General features: G+C 47.1%; 2 protein-coding genes across 2 annotated transcripts; both read left to right on the forward strand.

Moving 5' to 3' along the window:
- Positions 1-1265: 1265 nt before the first annotated feature.
- On the forward strand, positions 1266-4523 carry LOC144107398 (uncharacterized). Its single transcript, XM_077640389.1, has 4 exons — positions 1266-1404; positions 2619-2701; positions 3894-4039; positions 4449-4523. Exons 1-4 carry the CDS (start codon positions 1328-1330, stop codon positions 4521-4523), a joined length of 381 nt encoding a protein of 126 aa, XP_077496515.1. The 5' UTR covers positions 1266-1327.
- Positions 4524-4979: 456 nt separating this feature from the next.
- On the forward strand, positions 4980-22187 carry LOC144106176 (uncharacterized). The gene is made up of 15 exons (XM_077638915.1): positions 4980-5146; positions 9498-9555; positions 11278-11434; positions 11575-11624; positions 12301-12533; positions 14841-15025; positions 15643-15880; positions 16343-16396; positions 17395-17531; positions 17856-17947; positions 18515-18615; positions 19486-19637; positions 20188-20298; positions 21595-21711; positions 21793-22187. Exons 1-15 carry the CDS (start codon positions 5085-5087, stop codon positions 22002-22004), a joined length of 1959 nt encoding a protein of 652 aa, XP_077495041.1. The 5' UTR covers positions 4980-5084; the 3' UTR covers positions 22005-22187.
- Positions 22188-22761: the final 574 nt, after the last annotated feature.

Consider the following 22761-nt stretch of genomic DNA (forward strand, 5'->3'; position numbering starts at 1 on the left):
ACGTTTGCACTGAGGCGTCCACCGAGAGCCATCAGCAGACATCTTGTCGGTAAAGCCGTGGGCTTCTCCTCTTACCGCGACTCGCGTGGCTTGAGCACATGATGATGATGATGATGTCCTCAGGCTTAATGGAACGCGGGGCTTATGGAGTGGAGTATTTGGCACCTGCGTTAGCAAGTGCCGTCGCCCTTGTCGTCCGCATCATGTTCCATCTGATGAAAGCCACTTCTTTTCTTTCGGAATACGTGGACATTTCCAGAACGAACTGTGTGCTAAGAACTCTTCATTGTAAGGAAATTGTCACTAGCTCTGTTTAAAATGCTAATCATTAAGGAAGAGCACATATAAGATAAAAGATGTGTATTGACTTCGTGGGAAAGACGACGACGAGCAAAAGGCAACATAGATGATGGAAGACAGCATAAATGAAGATCGGAGCAGGATATAGCTCTCTGGACTTTTATCAGGATGAATTAAAATTTCACTTCCACGAGGAGATATTTTTATCATTACATCTGCTAATTCTGCACGTTTCGCCACTTCCCTTCAGTGAGCCACGCCAGGACATCTTCGCATCGACAAAAGGATATGAGGGGCAATTTCATTGATTTAATAAGGACATTAATACAAGCCTTTCCTAACGTCACTTGCACATGTTAATAATACACGGGGACAATTTTTTTTTTGCCAGTGCAGCAGAGGCTAGGTACAAACAGATCTGTGGTTGAACCCAAGTGTGGTTCGATGATCCGATAATCTTCTCCGTCTTCTTCACGATCATTCCTATTCAAGGAAATAGGAATGATCGCAGATTATGATGAAGATGATGTACTGGGCTGACTCCTCGCATATGCGCTGCCGATGAGCAGCAGAAAGCTCAAAACACGCGCTTTTTTTATTTTAAGAAAATATAAATATCTGCCCGGTCTTGTGAGTATCAACATGTTTGATATGGCGGTGCATCTAGCCGAGCCAATCCTCAGCCGATGTGAAAGGCAGCAAGCTCGGGGTAGTGTATCGAAGAGGTCGTTTCGCTCCTGAAACGGCAGTCTTCGTGCCGAGGTCAACTGGAGAGCTGCCAAGGGTGGGACTAGACCCGCCAGGCCAAAAGAAGCACGCCCAGTTGGTAAGTCAGCCGAAATATTGGCCTGCATTAATATCTGTGACATGTGAGTTGAAGTGCATGAAGTAAGTCATTTCAATTGCGTTGCATTGTGTGTTGTCTTTGAATGGTAAACTTTCGTCTTACATTTTATTTTCAGGCTGGCATGGCCGTTCACACTCTAAAGGGTTAGAATACAAGCTCCAGGGTGACCCCGGCCCACTGATGAGTAGGATTGAATCTGTTATCGAAATTGTGCTCGAAGTAAGCCACTTCACTTTCACTACCGATCGCATTGACGGGTAAGTGTAAAATGTATGGTAGAGCCATCGTACATTCATCATTCTCAAAATGTAGCACGCGTTCCTAAACACAGGACGAAAACGCAGTGAAGAAGAAAAAATGGATGGGGCATTTAAACTCCGCCTTAAGGGTATGACTCGACAGCGTTAATGCCCATGTGTGCACAATTGGTCATTCTAAACTTTGCATTCATCGGTCTCTTGGAGTCCACATACTACTTGCGCAGAGATGCAGCGGTTAAGGGATGCGCCATATTGCCCTGCCATGGCAGGTGCTGCCATCGGTGGGGCTTGTGATACCGAGTTTGGTCTTGCCAAACAACCTCTCGCGGCCAACCATTAATTTAACTGCCGCCTACCACTGTGGTCAGTCTGCTCACAATCCGATGGGAAGATTGTGATGACGCCACAAGGTCACGTGACCTAGGTGGCCCACCTAAGTTGCTTCTCCTGAGAGTGGCCACCTGGGGCACCCTTCGCCACCCTATTTTTCGATCACAACGCCGACGATGACGCCGACGACATCGACGACGCCTTTCTGCACAGCAGGAGCCTTAACGCTATCGCGTTAAAACTGTCTTGATGGTGGTCTAAGAAAGACCTAACGTTCTGCTTTCAAAATGAATGATATTTACTATAACTGCGCTGCCAGTCGAATCTCCCAAGGGCACGCGAGCTACAACCAAATCGTATAGCCTGCTTAACGTCCACTGGCCCTAGACCATACTTGTGGAAATTAAAGTTCGATTAAGGCTTTCTCGCCTGTGCTAGTGAAATCAGGCGATCATCAGCACACACCGCATCTATGCGCCAAAATTACCAGCTGCGCGTCCTGCAGTTTTTGTCCCCTATAATCACCATCAACATCATCAGCCTCAGCCTGATTACGCCCACTGCAGGGCGAATGCCTCTCCCATGCCTCTCTCATTAACCCTGTCCTTTGCCACCTGCACCCACCGTATGCCCACAAACTTCTTAATCTCATCCGCCCAGCTAATCTTCTGCCCCCCCCCCCCCTTTCGCATTACATGCCCTGCCCCAAGCTCATATACACAGTCCCCTATATACATACATGCAGAAATGCCACGGGATGCAGGATAGTCGTACTGGCGCACTGTCGTGGGTATCTCTTTAGCGAATCGTACCGACATCGTAGGTGGCTGGTGTAGTCTTTTTGCAAGAGAATAAACTGGCAAATTGGAATTTTTTTCCAGATACTACAACGTTCATTTATCGCCATTGATAAGGAAGAAAGACCGGCGTCGCCTGCTGTGTGATGTCAACCTCCTGGAAACGGGTACGTTGCGCCTACCTGATTGTCGTCCCTGAAGTAGCGTACTGCACGCCGTATTGATCGTTCTCAATCACCTTTCACGAGGTCTAAGTCGCTTAATAGTTCGAAATTGGTAGTAATTCCGGGATAATTGTGATTCCTTCGAGATCAGCTGCAGCAGAACGAAGTCTAGAGAAGCTTCTTTCACTCTGCCGTGGAATGTCCCTTTTTCTGGAGAGCTTGGTTGCAGTCACATCGGGTGTTGTAGCAGGTGGGGGGGTATAAATAGAGTCAAACGGAAATTTTCACGACGCAGACGTTTTGGACCATAATAATTTGCCCAGATAATATGACACAGGTTTAGTAATGGCCAAAAGAAAAAAAAAAGATCCTTGGGAAAGGAAAGGCGCAGTAGCTTCTGACTCCTCGGTTACACCTCAACAAAGCCGTGGGGAAAGCACGAAGAAAGAAAGTAAAAGTAAGGAAGGAAAATAGGAGCTGTAGTGAACGGCTTCAGAATAATTTTAAAAAATGGCTTTAAGGAAAGGAAATGGTGCAGTACATCTGTCTCATCTCGGCGGACACCTGAACCACGCCGTAAGGAATTCGATAAAGAAGGAAGTGAGAACACAGAAAGAAAGAGGTACCGTAGTAGAGGGCTCCGGATAATTTCGACCACCTGAGGATCTTTGAACATGCACTGACATCGCACAGCACAAGGGCGCGTTTTGCGTTTCGCCTACATCGAAACGCGGCCGCCGCAATCGGGTTCGAACCCGGGTACTGCGGCTCAGTAGACGAGCGCCTTAGCCACTGAGCCACCGCGACGGGTAACCTTGTGATGAATTTATTTTTTTTCGCCGCAAAATAGTCGTCACTGATGCCGCTAACAGCAGAGCTGTGAGTTGGACGTGCATGATTTTCGTAGTCGTGTTCTTCTTTGCTGGCAGAATTTATTTTAATTTATATACGTAGCCATCAAAATTGTTCATGTTCTGGTTTTGCTAATGCATCTAGCGAGGATGTCACGTGAACCTGCTCGTCTGGGATTTCTTTCTAAGAACTATAAATGATCAAAGTAATGCCAATTGTCCCGAAGTCATTTAAAGTGATGTGTGCTGCTGCTTTCTTAGAGATGTAAACCACGACTAATTGTGGGCTTTTTAAATACATCCTGCACTATTACTAAATCGGGACAAACGCGTCCGCTTTCCAGAGGATCGGGACAGGTGCAGCTTTCCGGCCGGAACACACAACGGCTCCGGGGTGAGCAAGACTTGCTCGCTTCGAGCGCACGATCGCAGGATTCATTTCGGGGACACTTTCTCTTTCAAGCTGCACCTCTTGGAACACCTGCATATGGTTCGTTCATTTCTTTCGTTCACTGGTGGTCGACATTCATTAGGCCTCCTCTATTGCTGTGCATTACTATATCGAGAAAGAACACTGGCATGTGTTTTCGAAGAGCTTGAAGATCTTGGCGCTCGAAAAAAAAAACAAATGGAGCATATTATTTTTATATACCTCTAACGCCTGCATGTATGGAAAGGCACGTGGCTAGTGAACTGGCCAGCGATTTCACCAAAAGTGTACGTATGGTGTACTGTTAAACTTGTTCCAAAAAATTTTCCCGCAAAGTAATCGCTGTGATGACTTTAACGAAGTTCACTTTATCGGCAATAATTCTTCATGCAGAATTCAAATTGTTTCTATTTTAGATATATTTGAGAGTTTGAATTTGCCCTTATAAGGTTTTTCTACTTTTTTACAGCTTCGAGAAGCTTTTAAAATTTTTACGTTTTGCTTCAAAGTGCAAGTGTTCCGGTCGACGGAGGAATGCAGGTAGGAATGCAGGTATTTTTTTTTGTAGGTCTGCATTTTAACGACCACAATATACATAACCAAAATATGCACGCAGAGGCTTTTCTCGCATCGATGGTGTAACTGATGTTTATAGTTTACTGCGAAATACATATGAGCATTAGAGACTCGGGTAGTTTGCTGAAAAAATCCAGAAACTTCTGGATGCGCTCAAAAATACACATCGATTAATGAAAGTTTCAATCAATCAATCAATCAATCAATCAATCAATCAATCAATCAATCAATCAATCAATCAATCAATCAATCAATCAATCAATCAATCAATCAATCAATGAGCCAGTGAGCGAATGAATGGATCAATCAATTGAAATGAAAGAAGGAAATAGCTGGATAATTGTTATACTGTTAATTTCACCTCGTTACTGATCGATACAGACGTCGAACGATCAGTGGTACTCTCATCCAATGCAGGGGAAATTTTTACGACAAATTTGAGTGTGTTAGTACGAGGACGCTTGTGCTGAACTTCGATCCAACCAGCGGCCTGTTCCTTCACGTTCCCCTGGTGACGAGCTTCAGCCCCATGACTCTGCTCAACATCACCGTGTTCGCCGCGCTGCTGTACATCTGCCCGCCAACGCCCAGGTGCGGTACTTTACCACATTGGGACTTCGTATGAATGTCCGACGTCACGCTTGCTAACCGCGGAGGGGGCCATGTTCAAGAGGACGATGCTTACAAAGGGACCCTGAAATTATTTCGATCGACATATTCGAGTGCAACAGACCTGTAAAGGTGGTCTTTGTCGGTATTCGAGTCAAATTTGAAAGCTCTGCGTGTACCCTATAATCCATAAATAATTTTTAAAATTCGCTGCTCGCAGCAGCTCGCAATCGATTAGGGCAACACGTCATTAGGGTATGTAGACGAGCGGTGAGGTGTGCGAGCAGCGATTTTTAAATTTTTTTCTAAATTATAGGGTCCAGGCAGACCTTTCAAATTTGACTCCAATGCACAAAGACCACTTCTTCATATCTGTTGCACTAGAATATGTCGATCGAAATAATTTCAGGGTCCCTTTAACTGAAATACGCCTACACTAATATGTTATTCACTGGTAATGAAAATAATACACCGAGTGGGTCAGCTAGCTTAAAAGCATCATCGGAAGGAGAAGACTAAGTAAGAATGGCTTTAGACTCACCGGCTGGAGTAGGGGCGCGACTTCAGGGGCGAGCGCTTGCCCGCGACGGGCGCCTGCTGTGGGATATAGGGCGAGCATGACGTTCACAACCGCTCGCCGCACTGCCTAAAACCAGAAGAACCTGTCGTAAGTCCCGCGGGCGCAGGCGTCTAGGTGGTGATGTCGTCGCTACTTCTGCTTCTCACAAGAGTGAGCTAATGACCCCTCGCCAATCCAAGTGGAACCGCCCGACACGTGATGGTGAGCCGCATAGAGAGGCTGGAGAGACATGTTTCCCACAACCTGGGAAGTCAGGATCGTAGCAGAAGACGCTCGCTGGCTAGTCAGGTACCAGAGTATAATTCTCCTTCTTTTCATTCGTTGACGGTACCGCTTCACTTGGACCCAATGCCTATTCTCTCTAGAGGAAAGTGCAAGGTGCGCGAAGAATAAAGAGGAGCTAAGCAAGCGCATGGAGAGGAGGCGCGGTGGTACAAACTCACAGACGGTATTTCAGGAACAGTTGTCCAAAGCGCAGATGATGGCGTCGAAGAATACATTGGCCTCAATGAGAGCTCCTTTAACAAAGCGCATCGAGAAGATTCCTACTGCTTAATGGAACACACTACTGCGCTACAGCAAGGTAATCGAGGTCGAGCACGAATAAGCATGAAATCTTTTTGTCCCCCTGTCCGTCCTTTCGCGGATATGTCTAAATAACAATAAAACGCCATCGTCGTTAACAATAAATACCACCCTATAGTCGTTACGAGCGCACGCAGTGGAAATGACCATGTACGGCCACGGGAGAGGCCTTTGCCCAGCAGTGGGTGTAGTCAGGCAGACGATGACTGCGTATACTGCACACATTGCAAGACTACAAAGAAGCAGCGCCGCACGTAAAAGTAGATAGCCTAGACGCATAATATGAGACTGTGTGGGAGCACGTCTCATTCTGTATATAGGTCAAGTTCATGGAGATAACAGAGAAGCAGTAATATAGTTTAGAGCGTGAATTGTGTGCACCGCCAAACATAGCGCGCACTTCTACATATTAGGTTAACCATTTTGTCCTCGTGAGCTTCTAAGAAGATGAAGAGGAAGAAGCTCGGACTATCCTGAGGTCGACGTGTCGGAGCTCCTGCAAATTTTCCTCGAAGCACTCTGCTGCTCCGGGATCTGACGGGATTACTGTGGGCATGTTAAAGATTTTAGCGCACGACTTTCCAACTCACCTTCTAGATATTGTAAATGCGTCATTGGAAACCTCTTGGATTCCTCACAGTTGGAAAATTGCGAAAATAATTTTACTTTTAAAAAATGCAGACAATGGATTTCAATTAGACAATATTCGGCCGATCGCTTTTTGTTCTAATACCTATGGTCAATCAAGAGGTGTGCCGCAAGGCTCTGTTCTTTCTCCGCTGCTTTTCAACATATTAGTTCGGGACATCCCCATTCATCCTAACGTTACAGTTTATGTATACGCAGATGATATAGCTTTTTTCGCATCAGCAAAGGATATTCATGTGCTCTACGGGTATTTGCAGGCATATCTGAATGCTCTTGAAGTCTGGTTGGACCAAATCAATTTATCACTTAATGTCAGCAAAGGTGGCGTGCTGCTATTTCCACCCGACGCTCCTATGTACATCTCGCTAGCCTACCGCTCCACTCCAATTCCGCAGGTGGAGTCGGTTAAATACCTAGGTGTTACTTATGACAAAAATTTGGACTGGCGACACCATATTAAGAATAATGTTATTAAAGGGGAACGTGCACTGGGCCGTTTGACCCGAGTTGGCAATAAAAAGTTTGGCATGCGTCGTGACACGCTACTGTTGCTCTATAAGGCTTATATGAGACCGATTCTGGAAGTTGGTTGCCCCTTGTTCTCTGGTAGCGCGAACTACAAGCTGCAGCCATTAGCCTTACTGGAAAGACGTGCCCTACGGCTATGCCTCGGGCTCCCAAAATCAGCTTCCAACGCTGTCCTTTATCTGGAAGCCCGTATCCCCAACCTCTATTCCCGCTTCCAACTTCTAACAGTGCGTACTTTCCTCAAGTCTTTTGACCCGGCCCCAGGCGTTAGTATTCCAATTTTTGTATCCCAACCACACCTTTTTTTGACTAATCACTGGCCACGTTATCAGCTTCCGCAAGTTAGGTTCACGCAGAATCTGTTAGCTCCGCTTCAGGTTGATCTGATCTCCTTGCAACGAGTTGCTGACACGCAGGCTGATCCCGTCTTCTATTACGACTTTATTTTCCCGTCCCATGCGAAGCATATGCCCGCACATACCCTAAATGGTCTTCTTTCTGAACACCTACAGAATTTTCCACATCATACTGTTCTCTCCACTGATGCCTCCGGCAGCTGTGAGAAGGCGGCGATTGGCATATATTCGCAGGATCTAGCTTGGAGCTACTCCGTTCGTATCCCTGCTTATACTCCTATATTCTTCGCAGAGTTTTTGGCCATTGGTTTGGCTCTTCTCAAAATTCCCAGACATGTCGCACGGGTTCTTATTCTTACAGTCTGCCTTTCAGTTATTGTCTCTCCAAAATTCGGAAAAATGTTTCTTGACTCGTTCAATTAGGTTTTTTTTCCGAGCACAGTGCGCGAGATCCGTTTGGTCTGGGTACCTGGGCATTCAGGCGTCTATTTTAACGAGGTGGCTGATTTATTGGCAAGGTCAGCTCTCAGCGCACCTGTAATATATCCCGTCCCTCACCTCATTCTGTTAGCAGCTTCACGTTTCCAGCGGTTCCAACATATTTCAGCCACTTTGAGTGATCCGTTGCTCAATACCGTGGACTTTCAACACCTAAAGTACCCATGGAATATCCGGTGGTGTAAGTCAAGGCTTTGTGAAGTGGCCATGACGCTCCTGCGATGTAGAATCCCTCACTTAAACTTGTACTTATGCAGGTGCGGGTTCGCTGCGACAAACCTTTGTGTCTCATGTGGGCAAGTTGAATCAATCGATCATTTTCTCCTCTCTTGCCGGCGGTTCGCGGTTCAGAGAAAGCAATATCTGGAGGTTCCTCTTTCGAGACTAGGACTGCCTCTGTATCTTACAGTTCTTCTATCGTTCGGTGCGAGTGCCAAGGGATTCCCGTTAAGCAGTGTATGCGGCTACCTTCACAATTACATAAGTGCAACTAATCGATTATCTTGTTAGCTATATACAAAATTCTTTCGCATGTCCAAAAAAGGCTAGATTGTTTCTATTCGGGATGACTCATACCTCTTGAATTCATTTTATTTTTCCCAATTTTTCTTCATCTTGATTCAGTCTTCTGACGTTTCCTTCCCCGCGCAAATGCTTCATTGGCATTCTACTCTATACATTGGCCAATCCCCCCCACGTGGGTATGTGCCATATTACTTGAGGAGAAGAAGAAGAAGAAGAAGAAGAAGATGATGGGGGCCGCGAAGTGTCGTCCGTGTTAGTTCTCCCGACAGAGGTGGAACGAAAAGGTATTTGACTATTTAAATAAATGTCCAACTGTGCTTCATGCAGTAAGGGCAGTCAGAACCTAGAGTGGAATACTCAGGACTAACAGGCACGAAAATTCATGCTCGCCTTCGTATCTATTAGATGCTTTTTGAACTGTACAGCCCTAACACTATTGCCGAAAGCTGACTGTAGTGGAGTCTAGACTTCTAGTTAGAACCGGCAATACGGCAGTGGGGCAGCTGTTTCACGAAGCCACCTGCGAGGGCACACGAACCTCTTTGTGAACCTGTGACTGCACTTTTTTACTTTAATAGGCGTCTCTGATTTTCCTCTCGTTCTTTACACGCAGGTTCGAAACGCTGTGCAGGACATCTTGCAAGTTCGAGGACACCCTGTTTGCGTATCTGGTCTGTAGACCTGCCCTTGCTACGGGACGGCTTTGTCAAAGAGATGCGTGTGGCATTAGTTTACATATTAGCGTTGTTTTGCGTATATGAGGGCACGTGAGAGCATTATTCCCTTAGGTGGTTTATAGCCAGCCTCTACTGCGCTGCTCTTGCAATCTTTTCCAGCGTTTTATTTAAACGAGGGCATAGCGAATGCGAAGGAGCAAACTGACAGGCCTCCAGATAAGATCGCTGACATCCTGCTCACTCTGGGCCGGAGGTGGTGCCGGTGAGAGGCGCGGCGAGTGTAACTGAAGATCGTGTGGCGCACACAACTGTTGCTCTCTCGACAGTGCACTACTTTTCCGATGTTCGGAAACTCAAACTGCATTTGCGTAGGCATAGAAGCAAGAAGGAAGTACTGCACACAAGTGCAGCAGCCTTCTATAAGCTATAAGCTTATTTTTTGCCTGTTAAAATTGATTGTTTAATCGAAGGATTTGCACGAGCGAACGAACATACTCGGTCAGGGGTCCCGCCGTAGTGGAGGACTTTAGATGAATATCAAAGATCTTGGGTTCGTTGTCTTGCACTGAGGTCACACAGTACACGGGCGTTTTACAGCGGCAGCTCTACTCTACGCAAAAGTCGATCGCCATTCCGTACCTGATTTGGCCTGGGCCACCTCCGAAATTCGACCTTGGCAGATTTGGACAAAAATTGATGTCCAACCCTAATTCACAACATGATGGCGACCTCCAAATTTGGCTCGGACCATTGCCAAAATGCTATCGGTTGACCTTTGGATATAACCACGGTTAAGTCCTGCCAAACTTTTTTGCATTGCGATAAGCCCGATGGAGTAACCATATGAAGGCAAGTGGCTCCGATTGGCTATATAGTCGGATAAAACTCAAGAAAGAAGCGGCAAATGTTCTTAAAGGACGTCCTCCGACATATAGCATCGGTCTATCTTATGTAGTTGTGTTCAACCGCCTTGCAACTGCCACGGCCTCTAGGAAGGCAGCTGGCTGCGACGTGAGGACTGTAGGTGAACGCCATTTGTCGTTCGGCGTCTTCTGAGAAGAATTTCCCCTTTGTGCCTGGGTTGCTTCCCACATTAGTGCATGGAAGGTCCAGTTTTGATTGCGCGACTAGAGGTATTTTTAGAGCGAGATTTGTATATCTTATGAGTGGTACCTCTGCGCAAAGCGTGAATGAGGCTGCTTTGTGGCGCACAGCTGTATGACGTCACCACCGGCTGGTCTGAAGTCATGTGACGGTGGCATATGACGTCACAGCGCGGTGGAGTGGAGGCCCAATATTTGGCAGCTATTACGGGGCGCCACAGCAACCACAGACCTGTGCAGACCTCCCGGCTATTAATACCGATCCGCCTGTCATGGAAATCCAACCAGATGAAGCTCGCGCTGGAAATAATGCGACGCGAACATCGCAAACGCCAGCGGAAGGAGGCAAACGTGTGGCAGCAGCCGACAGGCAGCTAACCACTTCCAAGTAACGCTGTGCCACTTGGGGTCAAGCGACAGCCGAATTTGAACAGGAGATGCAAATGAATCGATACGGCTACTAAAGTTAAAACTATGTAAGTCTGCCGTAACTAAATTATGAGCAATAACTCTCGCTGGACTTCAAGCGACAGTTAAACCAGAGCTTAGCTTAGCCAATATTTTTCGTTCAAATTCCTCGTCTTATAACGCCTCGTGTTTTTTTTTTTTCTAGGAGCGGGGTAAAACGGACGAAGTAAGTCGAGTCGCCTCGGCAAGGCTTGTACACCGAGAGATGTGCTACGTCATGCTGACCACTCTTGGCAACATTCACCACATGGTGCTCCAGACTTTCCAAGCCCTATTCCCGCGGGAAGACGCTGGTTTTCTCAGTGAGTACCGGCCTGCCTTCCTACTGCAAGCCCCGCCTTTTACTGGGTTGCAGAAATCTCGGAGCTCTACGGCAACCGCGATGCGCTGCCCGACTCGATGTGTGAACTGAACAATATGCTGCGCTGCTTTCTTCTTTCAGACAAGATATGCCTGGAGGCTACCTTTGCGAAGATACAGTTCATATCTAAAGTAAGTTTCGTCATCAGATAGTTGACCAGAAACAAATTTTGAGGGAGCCGCCAGTGGGTAACAGCTCCGCAATGCAATTATGCGCTTACCTCCTTTTATGCGCTTACCTCCTCCCATGCTGAGCCTGGAGGTCATCTGGCTCTTAGATTTGACCTCTAACGGGAGGTACGCTGCATATGCAAAATCGCGGGTTGCAGGTGCCTTGATCTTAATCGACGCCATAGCTGCGCACTTGGCATTCACGTCCGCCGATCGCCGCACTGGACGCTCGCCCTTGCACTTGTGGCGCGTGATGCATCACGTGATCTGCTCTCACTGAATTCTTGAAACAATAAAGATGAACCAAAGCTAAACGGTGTCTAATTATGTTTCACAGAGCTTTCTCTCTGTAGATTCTGGCTCAGTCGAGTTTAGCCACAGCTGCTTATGCATACGTGTTCCCCTTTTCGGGTTGCATTATCGGAAAGGCATATAAAATTTGGTTGCACATCGGCCATATTGGGTGAGCTGTCTGCATGCGCCTTGCAGGTGGGGCTGCGTTCGCTATGAAGTGACGTCTTGCGTCAGAAGTGACGGATGATCAGCTTTGTGCATCTGGCCCATACTTGTACCGAACGAGGCGTGGCAGTGTCTCCGGCACTATTTACCCTCATAAACTAAGGTAACTTCTGTGCAGGCTGTGACGAGCGAGCCGGCGTTCGTGGACTTCGCGAGGGAGACTGCGGCCACACTGTGCTGTCTGAACGCCCTTCTGTGGGAGTCGCTGCTGCGCCTGGTCGTCGGCAAGTCTAGTGTGAAGCAGTCCCTGTGCGTGGAATACTACCACAGGAAGGCCGAGCGATTCCAGGAGCTGTACTTCAGCTGCGCCAGGGACCGCTGCGCCAGTGTCCTCTCTTCCCAGGGATGCCTGTGAGCGAAAACGTTCTGCTCGGGTCTAGATTTTATTTACCGCTTCGCACTGATGTTTTGCCGGCCAAGAAAAAATATCAGCAGACCTATAAGCGCACGGGTATAAGGCATCATTTCGTTCTGTATACGAACGTATACGAGCTCTATTTGAATTTCTTGTGAGGACTAGGATCACCGAAATAGCACTGAGACACACACCTCGAACACTGATTGTGCAGTCCCATCGGCCCCGCCGCGGTGGCTCAGTGGTTAGGGCGCTCGACTACTGATTAGGAGTACCCGGGTTCGAACCCGACTGCGGCGGCTGCGTTTTTATGGAGGAAAAACGCTAAGGCGCCCGTGTACTGTGCGATGTCAGTGCACGTTAAACATCCCCAGGTGGTCGAAATTATTCCGGAGCCCTCCACTGCGGCACCTATTCTTCCTTTCTTCTTTCACTCCCTCCTTTATCCCCTCCCTTACGGCGCGGCTCAGGTGTCCAACGATATATGAGACAGATACTGCGCCATTTCCTTTCCCCAAAAACCAATTAATATTATTATTAGTCCCAACGCACCTGCGAAATTAGAAACTTAATAAAAAGTAAGCTTCGCTGGCAGAGCAGTGATTTGAGATGCTTGGACGTGCATTATGGCAATTAGCGCGCTACGAAGCAACAATAAGTGGGCGAAGAAAAATCTGTTTTCAGCTACACTACGGCTTAGTGTAAACATTCGGCGAGAGCCGTCATTGGTGGCAAATCTGCTTCGTGCTGACGCTTCCTACTCTACCGATATTGAGCGGCTCTTCTGAGCTCATCGCACGAACCTCGTCCGAGACAGCAGTTGAAAATCCACCGTCTTCGCGTTGTCGCCGCTCTAGCTGCTGTGCGATCTTCGTCGACCGCCATACTTCGGCTGCATAGACAGTGGTGGCGCAGCCATCTCTGCTGAGCTCCCTTCTCTCTGGCTCTATTTTTCAAGCGAAAGCTCTACTTCACGACCTAAGGTGCAAAGGCCGGGTCATAGCTGAAGCCTGACCTTGAAACGACATTACATAAATAAAGTATTGACGCGATTGGGTTTAGAACCCGCGACGGCGCGAACAGATCAGCTTCGCTGGCCACTGCACAGGAGCACTGTACGCTATCGCCGCAGCAGATCACGCCTAATGTTAAACTGAAACACACTCGCGCTGTGCATTGCACGTCGTTGTCTTCATCAACTAACACTACTATCGAACTAATATCGTCGCCCGACATGCCACGCCTATGAATATTACTACCGAGTTACTGCTACCAAAAAAAAACAAGCTAATCCAAGATAAATTAACCAAAACAGACCTTTTGGTCGACACCTTATGTTTGACTACGTTAAAACCCTATACCATTTGAAGTTCGCCGCGCCGATGGAGGTTTGTCAGGTCATCGTTCAGTTGCTGCCAGGATAGAAAAGTTGAGCCATTATAAATCGAGATAAACCAAGCAAAACAGACCTTTCGCTCGGCCAGTTTGGCTTAACAGCGTTCAACCCCACAAATTTTTCCCACGCTTTGTCATCCAACATCAGTTTCAGTTCTCATCCTCTATTTTACGGCGAAACCCGTTTTACGGAGCACACCTCCAGCCGTCGCGTGGACGAAGCCCGTCCAAGGTCACCAATCTGAGCAGCCGGACCAAAAAGACGAGAAAAAAATGGAGGAAGTGGGGAGAGAAAATGGTGGGAGGCTGTTGCCGACAGAGAGATTAAAAGCAGAGACAAACGCAGCGATTCCTCCAGCCGCTCGTTATGGGCGCCGCGAAGTCGGTCGGCCACGGGAGCCTGCCTAATCGGTTCTGTGTTTCTCCCCACGAGCGGCTGCAGCTGGGAAGCGAATAGCGAGCAATTGAAAGGAAAATGGCAAGGATAACGTTGACGGAGAGGAAAAGAGGAGACTGGCTAAGGAAACAAACGCTAGATAATGTACCTTAGTTAAAATCGACAAGCAGTAGACATGGGCGGTGCATTTATTCCGAACGGACGGTAACGATTGCCATTCAAGTTAACAGAATGCATTCCATGAGAATGCAAACGCTCAAGGGGGCAGCAGAGAGCCAGGTGGGCGGATGAGATTAGGAAGTTTCCAAGGATATGTTAACCGCAGCTGGCACAGGACAGAGCTAATTGGCCAATGGCAGAGGCCTTTGTCCTGCAGTCGATAATCACCCGAGGTATGTCCCCCAATAAGTAGGGTTGCATATTCTCAGGGACTTTAACAGTGAACCTTGTTCGGCTGATGAGGATGAAGCGGGGTCTGCTACTGTGCCGTTGTGCTCGGCCTTGTACACAGGACGGGCGCGTACCGTAGTCTGGCGAAGGCTATCCGGGAGTTCCAATTCTCTTCCGTTGTGCCCCCGCTGGAGGCCTTCTGCCCCGATGTGGACGAGTGCCCCTCCCGACCCGTGGTCGTCTTTGAGGAGAACTACGACCGCTTCGGCGACCTCTGCCCGCTCTGTGGACTCATCCCGCAGTACGGTGAGGAAGGAGCAAGACAGCATTTCCGATTCATGGCCACCACACGGCTTTAATCTTCTGCATTTCAAACATTCTAAAAGAAAAATTTTGGATATTAGAAAATTGTATGGTGCCGTTAGATATAATTGAAGGTAATGATTCATCACTCCGATGTGTAGCAAAGTCTTTCTTTTCAACTTTTTCCATCGCTCGCATGCAGCAGTTAAGACTGCCATATCAAACCAATGAGGAACGCTTTTGACGATAGCAAAAACGTTAATAGCAAAAAAAATGCAAGCCTATCTGTGGATATATTTATTGCTATAGTGCAGTTTTACAGTATATAGAAAATTGCGCTTATGAACTTTTTCCCGTTAAAAAATGCTTTTCTTCAGAATTGTTGGGTATGTCTAATACTGGTAGCAAGTAAGGATTACGAGAACATATGGCTGGTGCTAGAGCGCTTCAGCCATTCTGGAGGTACGTTCCAGGTGCTTGTCAATCAGGAACCGGTCAAACGCACAAAGTGGTTTCAGAATAGGGACTTTGTGTCCTCTCTACAGTTGCTGGGAAAGAGGCGCGTTTTATATTCACTCCCCAGTAGTTCATGTGTCCAATCTTCGTGCACTGACTCGCAGCAGGTTGCATCTCGGAAGTGCACCTGGGAGTCCAGTCCAGGGCCGGAGGCAATGGCTCTCCCGGAGCTGGTCCAGCTGCGGCAGTGGTGGCCCACCATCCCCGAAGTATGTCCACATCCGGGTCTCCTACCCGCTGCTACACGCCCATGCTTTTCTCCAACTCGCAAGTGGCCGACCCAGCGTCTACGCCTCCAGTCAGGAAGATGCCCGTAGAGACTGACAAGCGAGCTTACGACAGGTTAGTTGGGCGCCCGACACGAAATGGCGCCTGCAGGTACGACCTCAGCCCGCGATCCTGCATACGGCTTGTCCTAGCTTCGTTCTGCATGCTCGTCGCGTTCATGACACAAAAAAACACGTTGTGATCTTTTATCGAGAACGCAACGAGCATGTAATCGAAGCGAGGACCTTGTGATCTTTTGCCATGAACACGGACGCCTTTCAAGTCATACCGAAGTATGATGAGAAAGCAAAGTTTGATTTCAAGTCATACAAAGTCTGAGCCCACATGCTCACGCCTAGCATGCTTCACGCCTAAAAATGCATCAAGCGCATTGATCACCCGTGAATTTTTTTGTCCTTGAACCCCGCTTTGATGTCGTTTACAGGGAAAGCTTTTATATACAGAGCCCCCCCCCCCCTTTCCACGCAGCATTCAGAGTGTACCGTCAACATTCCGGTCTTCGGTGTCTTCTTTCAGGTACCGCAAGCTCAAGCTTCGCCTCAACCTTTTTGGAAGCACGAACTGGGTCATGTGAGTGGAATGAAAAAAATGTACAACATGACACCACAGAGGAAATATAATTAGCATTCCACTGCATTCTTTATTTAGTACTGATCGTTCTGGGCACTTTTCTTGATGAAACATCAGTACTGTGAACGTCCATTACAAATCGTAAGCATCTTGGCTTCAGTGCTGTTCCTTACTCGCTATTTGCTGTGAAGATCTGTAGCAAGGCAGCTAGGGCAATCTAAATGCTCAAAAGCTTCGCAGAGCTCGACGAGAAGACGAAAATTTGGAACCACCTGAGAATTTGCACCCTTAGGTATTCTGCTACATGCCTTTGCAGAGAACACTGTGGGCCAGGCACTTTTTACTAAGGCTGTACATATCGAAAGGCACACCCCTTTCCTGCATATCTCAGGGTAATTTCGCCTGTAACCATGACCCGTAGAATTTCATGGAAATTCTAACTGTGTGCACAGTAATACAAGAGTGCACTGCCATGAGGGACGCAGTCAGAGGCCCAATTAAAAAGGTTTGTGCGCCGATGAAAAGCGACTTCATGACTGTCAAGTTCATAGCCTACGTCGGATCTAAAAGCACTTGAGCCAGAATGCGCCATCTTGTGAACTGACCGCTCAGTCGCTAACGGTAGCCACGAATAACAGCATTTCTCGTCGTTGCTGATTGTAGAAGAGCGGCACCTGAAGCGGGTGCCGGCGTCCTAAGGCAGTTAGGTTTGCTTCAACCTCATCTCACAGTTAAGTGAAGCGTGATTTAGTGCGGCAGGGAATCAGTGGAAGTGGTGGGATAATGGGATTTGTCGACGCAAGGAGGTCGCGGCTGACTGAAGGTAGCGATACTCGTAGATCATTCTAGTAAGTCGGGCCTTCTGTTAGCAAACACAGCGATTGTTGCCATCCCCAACGGAAAAAGTCCTGCAGGCAGTTTTAAAGTACGAGACACAAAACTGCACTAGTACTCGCGTAGAGATGTAACGAATGATCGAGCAAAAGCGAATGGCCCAGGTCGGATCCCGAATTCGTCAACCTAGCCGATCGGTCGCTGGTGTTCCGCCAGCTGCATGGTAGCTGCGAAGCCATCGGGGCAGTCTACCGGAGCGCGGAGCCCATCCACTTTGTCGTGTTCGTCAACGGCCTTGGCGGTGCGTGACTGCGCAGTTTATTTTGTATTGTGGCGATTCGCTCATTCTGAGAAACAGTGCCTATTATAAAAGCCGTTGTTCAAGCTGCCTCGAAACATATTTTGTTAACTTTGACTCAAGCAAAGTCATGCTTGATGCTATAATCTCGAACTCACGCCGCCACATTTAAGCTGCATTATCATCTTTTGTGAGTAATGTGACGGATCTTATTCGTTTCATTTGCTACCGAGGCTCAAATCGCCGCAAGAAACTCAATACATGGATTTCACTGGCGTAACATGCCTGCGCTGCCACTTGTTTTCTTTTTTTATTTTCTGTTGACAGGCAAAAGCAGCGACTTTTTCTGGGCCAAGAGGTGGATGAAGTTGCTCATAGCTACGCCCAAGCATATCCTCATCTGGTCTGAGGCCAACGAGGTACGTGGTCTACTTTAATACAACCGGATGCTTCCGTAGCATTTTTGGATATATTAATGACACGGAATAAAAGATTCTGAATTCGTAGCCTCTTTGATAGCGCTCAGTGATTATATTCATGCAATCGCGCACAAAACTGACAACCCTGAGGGGACAAGTACCCTTTATGGGAAAACGTACGTTGTGTCGTACTTTTCTATACCAAGTCGTTCCAAGCGGGCCCTCAGAAAAGATAAATAATATTATTGTTACCCAGTTCATTTCTCATTACTACGGATGTAGGAAAAAAACATTCCGGCAGGAATTGGGCGCAAGCGTGCTTCTATATTTTGTTGGTCGAATGGCATAAAGTGAACATAACGCTAATTCTTCACACCAAGTGTGTTTGGTACAAGGCGGCCAGTACTAAGCAATGGACTAGCATTTCATGCTTGATTCGCTAGTAAAAAGCTTAAAGCCATCCAGTCAGGGTATCACCTTGTTTCGGAGTGTTGAACATTAGCGCCCACAGATTTTTAATTTCAGTACACATCTACCTACACGCGCCTGTCTTCGTCATGCTTACAGCAAGAACAGACATTTGACGAGATTTCTGTCTGCGGAGCCAGACTGGCCATCGAGGTTGCCTCATATCTGGACAATATTGGCACTACGAACTTCAAATTGAGGTAGTATTGATTATTTCATTGATTACTTCATTCGTTCAATGATTCATTAACTACTTCACTCATTAATTCATTTCACGCTTCCTCCTTTACTTGGACACGAAGTGAAATGTTAGAAAATCAATGACATATCCTTTGAGGCCGTTTTGAGGAGTGCATTTTATGTAGTCCCCTAACATTTTCTTGTTGCCATTGTAATATTTCTGATACGTTGTGTATACAGCTCTTAGTGGTATTACATCATTGTGTTTCCTCTTCGCTCTCTCAGTCTCCCAACTAACTTTCCATCTCTTCCTGATAGCTCCTTTCTTGTCACTTCCGGTTATTTTTTTCCTTTTGCCTACCTTCCTTTTCTAGCTCTTTCCATCCTACAGAACGCCACTCAGATGTCCGACAAAAATAGCCCAGTTTCTGCGGTTGGCCCCGCCGCGGTGGCTCAGTGGTTAGGGCGCTCGACTACTGATCCGGAGTTCCCGGGTTCGAACCCGACCGCGGCGGTGGCGTTTTTATGGAGGAAAAACGCTAAGGCGCCCGTGTGCTGTGCGATGTCAGTGCACGCTAAAGATCCCCAGGTGGTCTAAACTATTCCGGAGCCCTCCACTACGGCACCTATTCTTCCTTTCTTCTTTCACTCCCTCCTTTATCCCTTCCCTTACGGCGCGGTTCAGGTGTCCAAAGATATATGAGACAGATACTGCGCCATTTCCTTTCCACAAAAAACAATTATATATACCCGGGTTTTGCTCACTGGCGTCGTCTATTTATTCCTTTTATCTTCCCCATATCGTAGAGTAGCCGGCCGAGACATGCTCATCTCTCCCACATCTGCGTCTCTTGTCCCTCTGTTCCAATCTCGCGTTTCCGAATTTACAGCTTCGTGGGCTTCTCCCTTGGTTGTGTCTTGGTTCGTGCCGCCCTCACCTGCGCTCAGCTGAGGCCGTACATCAGGAACCTGCACACCTTCTTTTCCCTCAATGGTCCTCACCTGGGCGTCGTCTACGCCAAGAACAGATTCCTCAGGTTCCGTGAGTATCGCTTCCCAAATGAGCTTTGCTGGCTTCCTAATTGGTATTTCGCGGGCCTGATACGTACATTATTGATGCTTTAAACTACCGCAAAAGCACTCGAGCACAGAGCAGGATGTAGAAGAGATGAATCTGAATCAACGCCTCATCTGATTTCTTAGAGCAGCATCGTCTCGTGTAAGCCGTCTCTCGTGTATGTGTGTTTGCAGCTTCTGGGCTCTCGTGGGCTGACAACTGAGTAAGAGCGGTCACACTTATTTGCATAATAGGATCTTTGAACTTTCTGTTCGAATAAAACAGGCATGCACGTGCTTTCTTGATGAAAAAAGCTCGTACACGAGGGGCAGTCACTCCTGTCCAGCTTCGCCCATGAGTTCGAACCTTCGGAGTGCAGCAAGGCACTAGACTGCATACTTTAACAGTCACACTTCCGGAATCTGTACGTAGGATTTGCGAGTAACACTCCATTTCACAAGACAGCTAGAAAACGCTCCATTTTAACAAAGATGTTACTATGGAAAATGTTTGCAGAAGTTCTTTATGATTTCAGAAATTTCTGTGCTGTCCAAAATCAGCATGAAAGGATCAATGAAGGAGCTTACATTTCAAGACTCTGCGGACATCCGGAAATGCTACCTGTATATCCTCAGCCGGGCACCAGGTGATGCAAGCATGCGAACCATAGTAGTGACGAAAAGAAAAAAAGAAAAGAATCTTTGGGATCATTTTAAGCGACGCTAATAACGTTAGCAGTGGTACAGGCCTACAGATAGATACGTGACTTTGCGCATTTATTAGAGAATTGTTGCCCGGTTTAGTGAAGAGTCATCGGGCTCCGAATTTGACAAACTGGTGCAAAAAGTGTGATTTATTTTTGCCTGATGCTTTGCTGTCGCCTCAACAGCTATCGCGATTGGTCCACTCAACAGCGAATCCAGCTCATTATTGCACCCTGAGTGGCCAGCAATAACAGCTAGCATCTAGGCTCTTGTATGAGAGCTAAACAGTAGGCATCAATTTGTGTCCTGAAGCTGCTACTCTACCTGAAAATTTCGGTGGCCCTGTTATTTCCAGCCGAATTATTATTTTACGTGTACTTGGAGGATTGCTCACCCTTTTGCGGTGCATACATTCCTTTCTTTTATATACTTTTTAATGCGTTAGCATTAGAGCGACCATGATCGCAAAAAGTGTGCGGTGTCGGTGTTGGCGTATGAAGCCTCGGTTGTCAGGAGACAAAGCGGAGGGAAAGAAATCCCTATTTCCACTCAAGTGGGTGGAGGGAGAGAGAAGGAAGGATTAGAGATGACGGGTGGTGAGGGGTAGGGCATGTCACACTGCTGCTGTTGGACTGAATCGATATAGTAATGATATAATGTATCACGCTATCCGCTTGCACGGTCTGAGCCCTTGAGCAGTAACAGCTGCTCCGTTCACTGGTGACTAATGCTACCGCATACTCTGCCTCATATATCGCATTAATAACTAGTTATTTTCTTATGCGATAACATCAGGATTATATTCACACCAAAAACCCGCCGATGTCTGTGACGAAAATCGCTGATTGGTCGAGAGGGGCCACATGGTCTTTTGACAACAACACAACCTGCCCACCATGACTGGTGACAATTAAGTTGATGATTGGTCTACAGAAGTCGCGTAACCTTGTGACGTCATCACAAGCTTACCACCGGGTTTTGGGCAACCTAGTTTCTAGACAGCAATCTATATAGAGAATCGAAATCAAAAGTTATAAAAAAAATGGGATATACGCAAATGTGGGCACCATCACAGCATAGCGGATACCAGCTGCTGCTGCTATCAGTCCCAATATGGCAGTTGATGGACCGAAAATTGCAAAGAAACATAAGCGAACACGCACAGAAGTTTCAATAGAAGCTGCGATGAATGTGTACCCATAATTTTTATTTGTTTCCATTGTCGTTTTCATCAACAGGTCTTGAGTACTTCAAGAACGTGTTGCTCGTAGGTTCGTCTCAGGACAAGCTCGTGCCGGTACATTCTTCGAATATACAGCACTGCCCCGAATCACTCGTCGACAACAGCGTCGTGGGTACGGCGGTCATTTCTGTGAATTTATTCTTACACTTCTTCGAGCAAGCACAGTATTAATTACAGTTGTGTGGGCACACAGGCAAGACGTACGACGAGATGATCAAGAACCTGCTGGGCCCACTCCTGAAACGCGAGGACGTGACGCTTAAGCGCTTCGACGTCTTCTACGACACGGGTCGGCTGCGCTACCTGGAGCCGGTGTTCATCAGCCTCTCGCACGTGTGCGCACTGATGTCTCGCAACCTCTTCGAGAAGTTCATGCTACTCTCGGCCGCCGAGTGCTTCAAGTGACCAGCTGGCACCGCCCTGGTGGCGGAAAGAGGAACGTTGTGCTTTAGTAGGCAACGAGTGCGAAAGAAGTTTCTCTTCCGTATCGCTGAACCAACTGACGCTTTAAAGTTAGAATACGTAGTACGTAGAATACGTAGAATAAGAAACAGAGAGCTGAAGTTTTTCGCCTGTTCTTGTGTTCTGCGTGGAAAGTACAACTACGAATCTCAGCTGCAGCGTTGCGCTTTCGTTTGAAGCAAATTCACGTGTCCAAAAACACTAATTTAGATTCACAACAAAAAGCGCAAGGCGGATAACATCAACTCAAATGGTCAAAAGGTCTTTGCTATGCTATTTCTGGACAATCTTGTTGTAGCTTTAGCACATAAACTTTTATGCATACTCCAGGAGGTATAAATTTTCTTAGTTGCGCATAAGTAATCTGAGAGGATCTGTCAGCAGCCAGTGCTTTGTTCCAGGGAAGAGAACAGCACAGTCTCTGCCTTCGTGGCTCTTAATGCATGAATTCTATGTGTAAAAAAGCTGACTACTGCTTTGAACGCAATTTTTCTATTTTCCTTGATTATTCAACAGTTAGCTGTACTGCATAAGCGCTGGAGACTAAGTGGGGTTGGGTATTTAAACCATTTTCTAATTTAATTGATATTATTTTATATACCGATATGAGGTCTTTATGCTATGCATTACTTGATGGCCATTTTCTGAAGAAAGATGGTGGTCGGTTAGAACAATTGCAACACAGCAGTTTATTACAGTG

The sequence above is a fragment of the Amblyomma americanum genome, chromosome 10 (assembly GCF_052857255.1).
Source record: "Amblyomma americanum isolate KBUSLIRL-KWMA chromosome 10, ASM5285725v1, whole genome shotgun sequence".
Taxonomy (NCBI): Eukaryota; Metazoa; Arthropoda; class Arachnida; order Ixodida; family Ixodidae; genus Amblyomma; species Amblyomma americanum.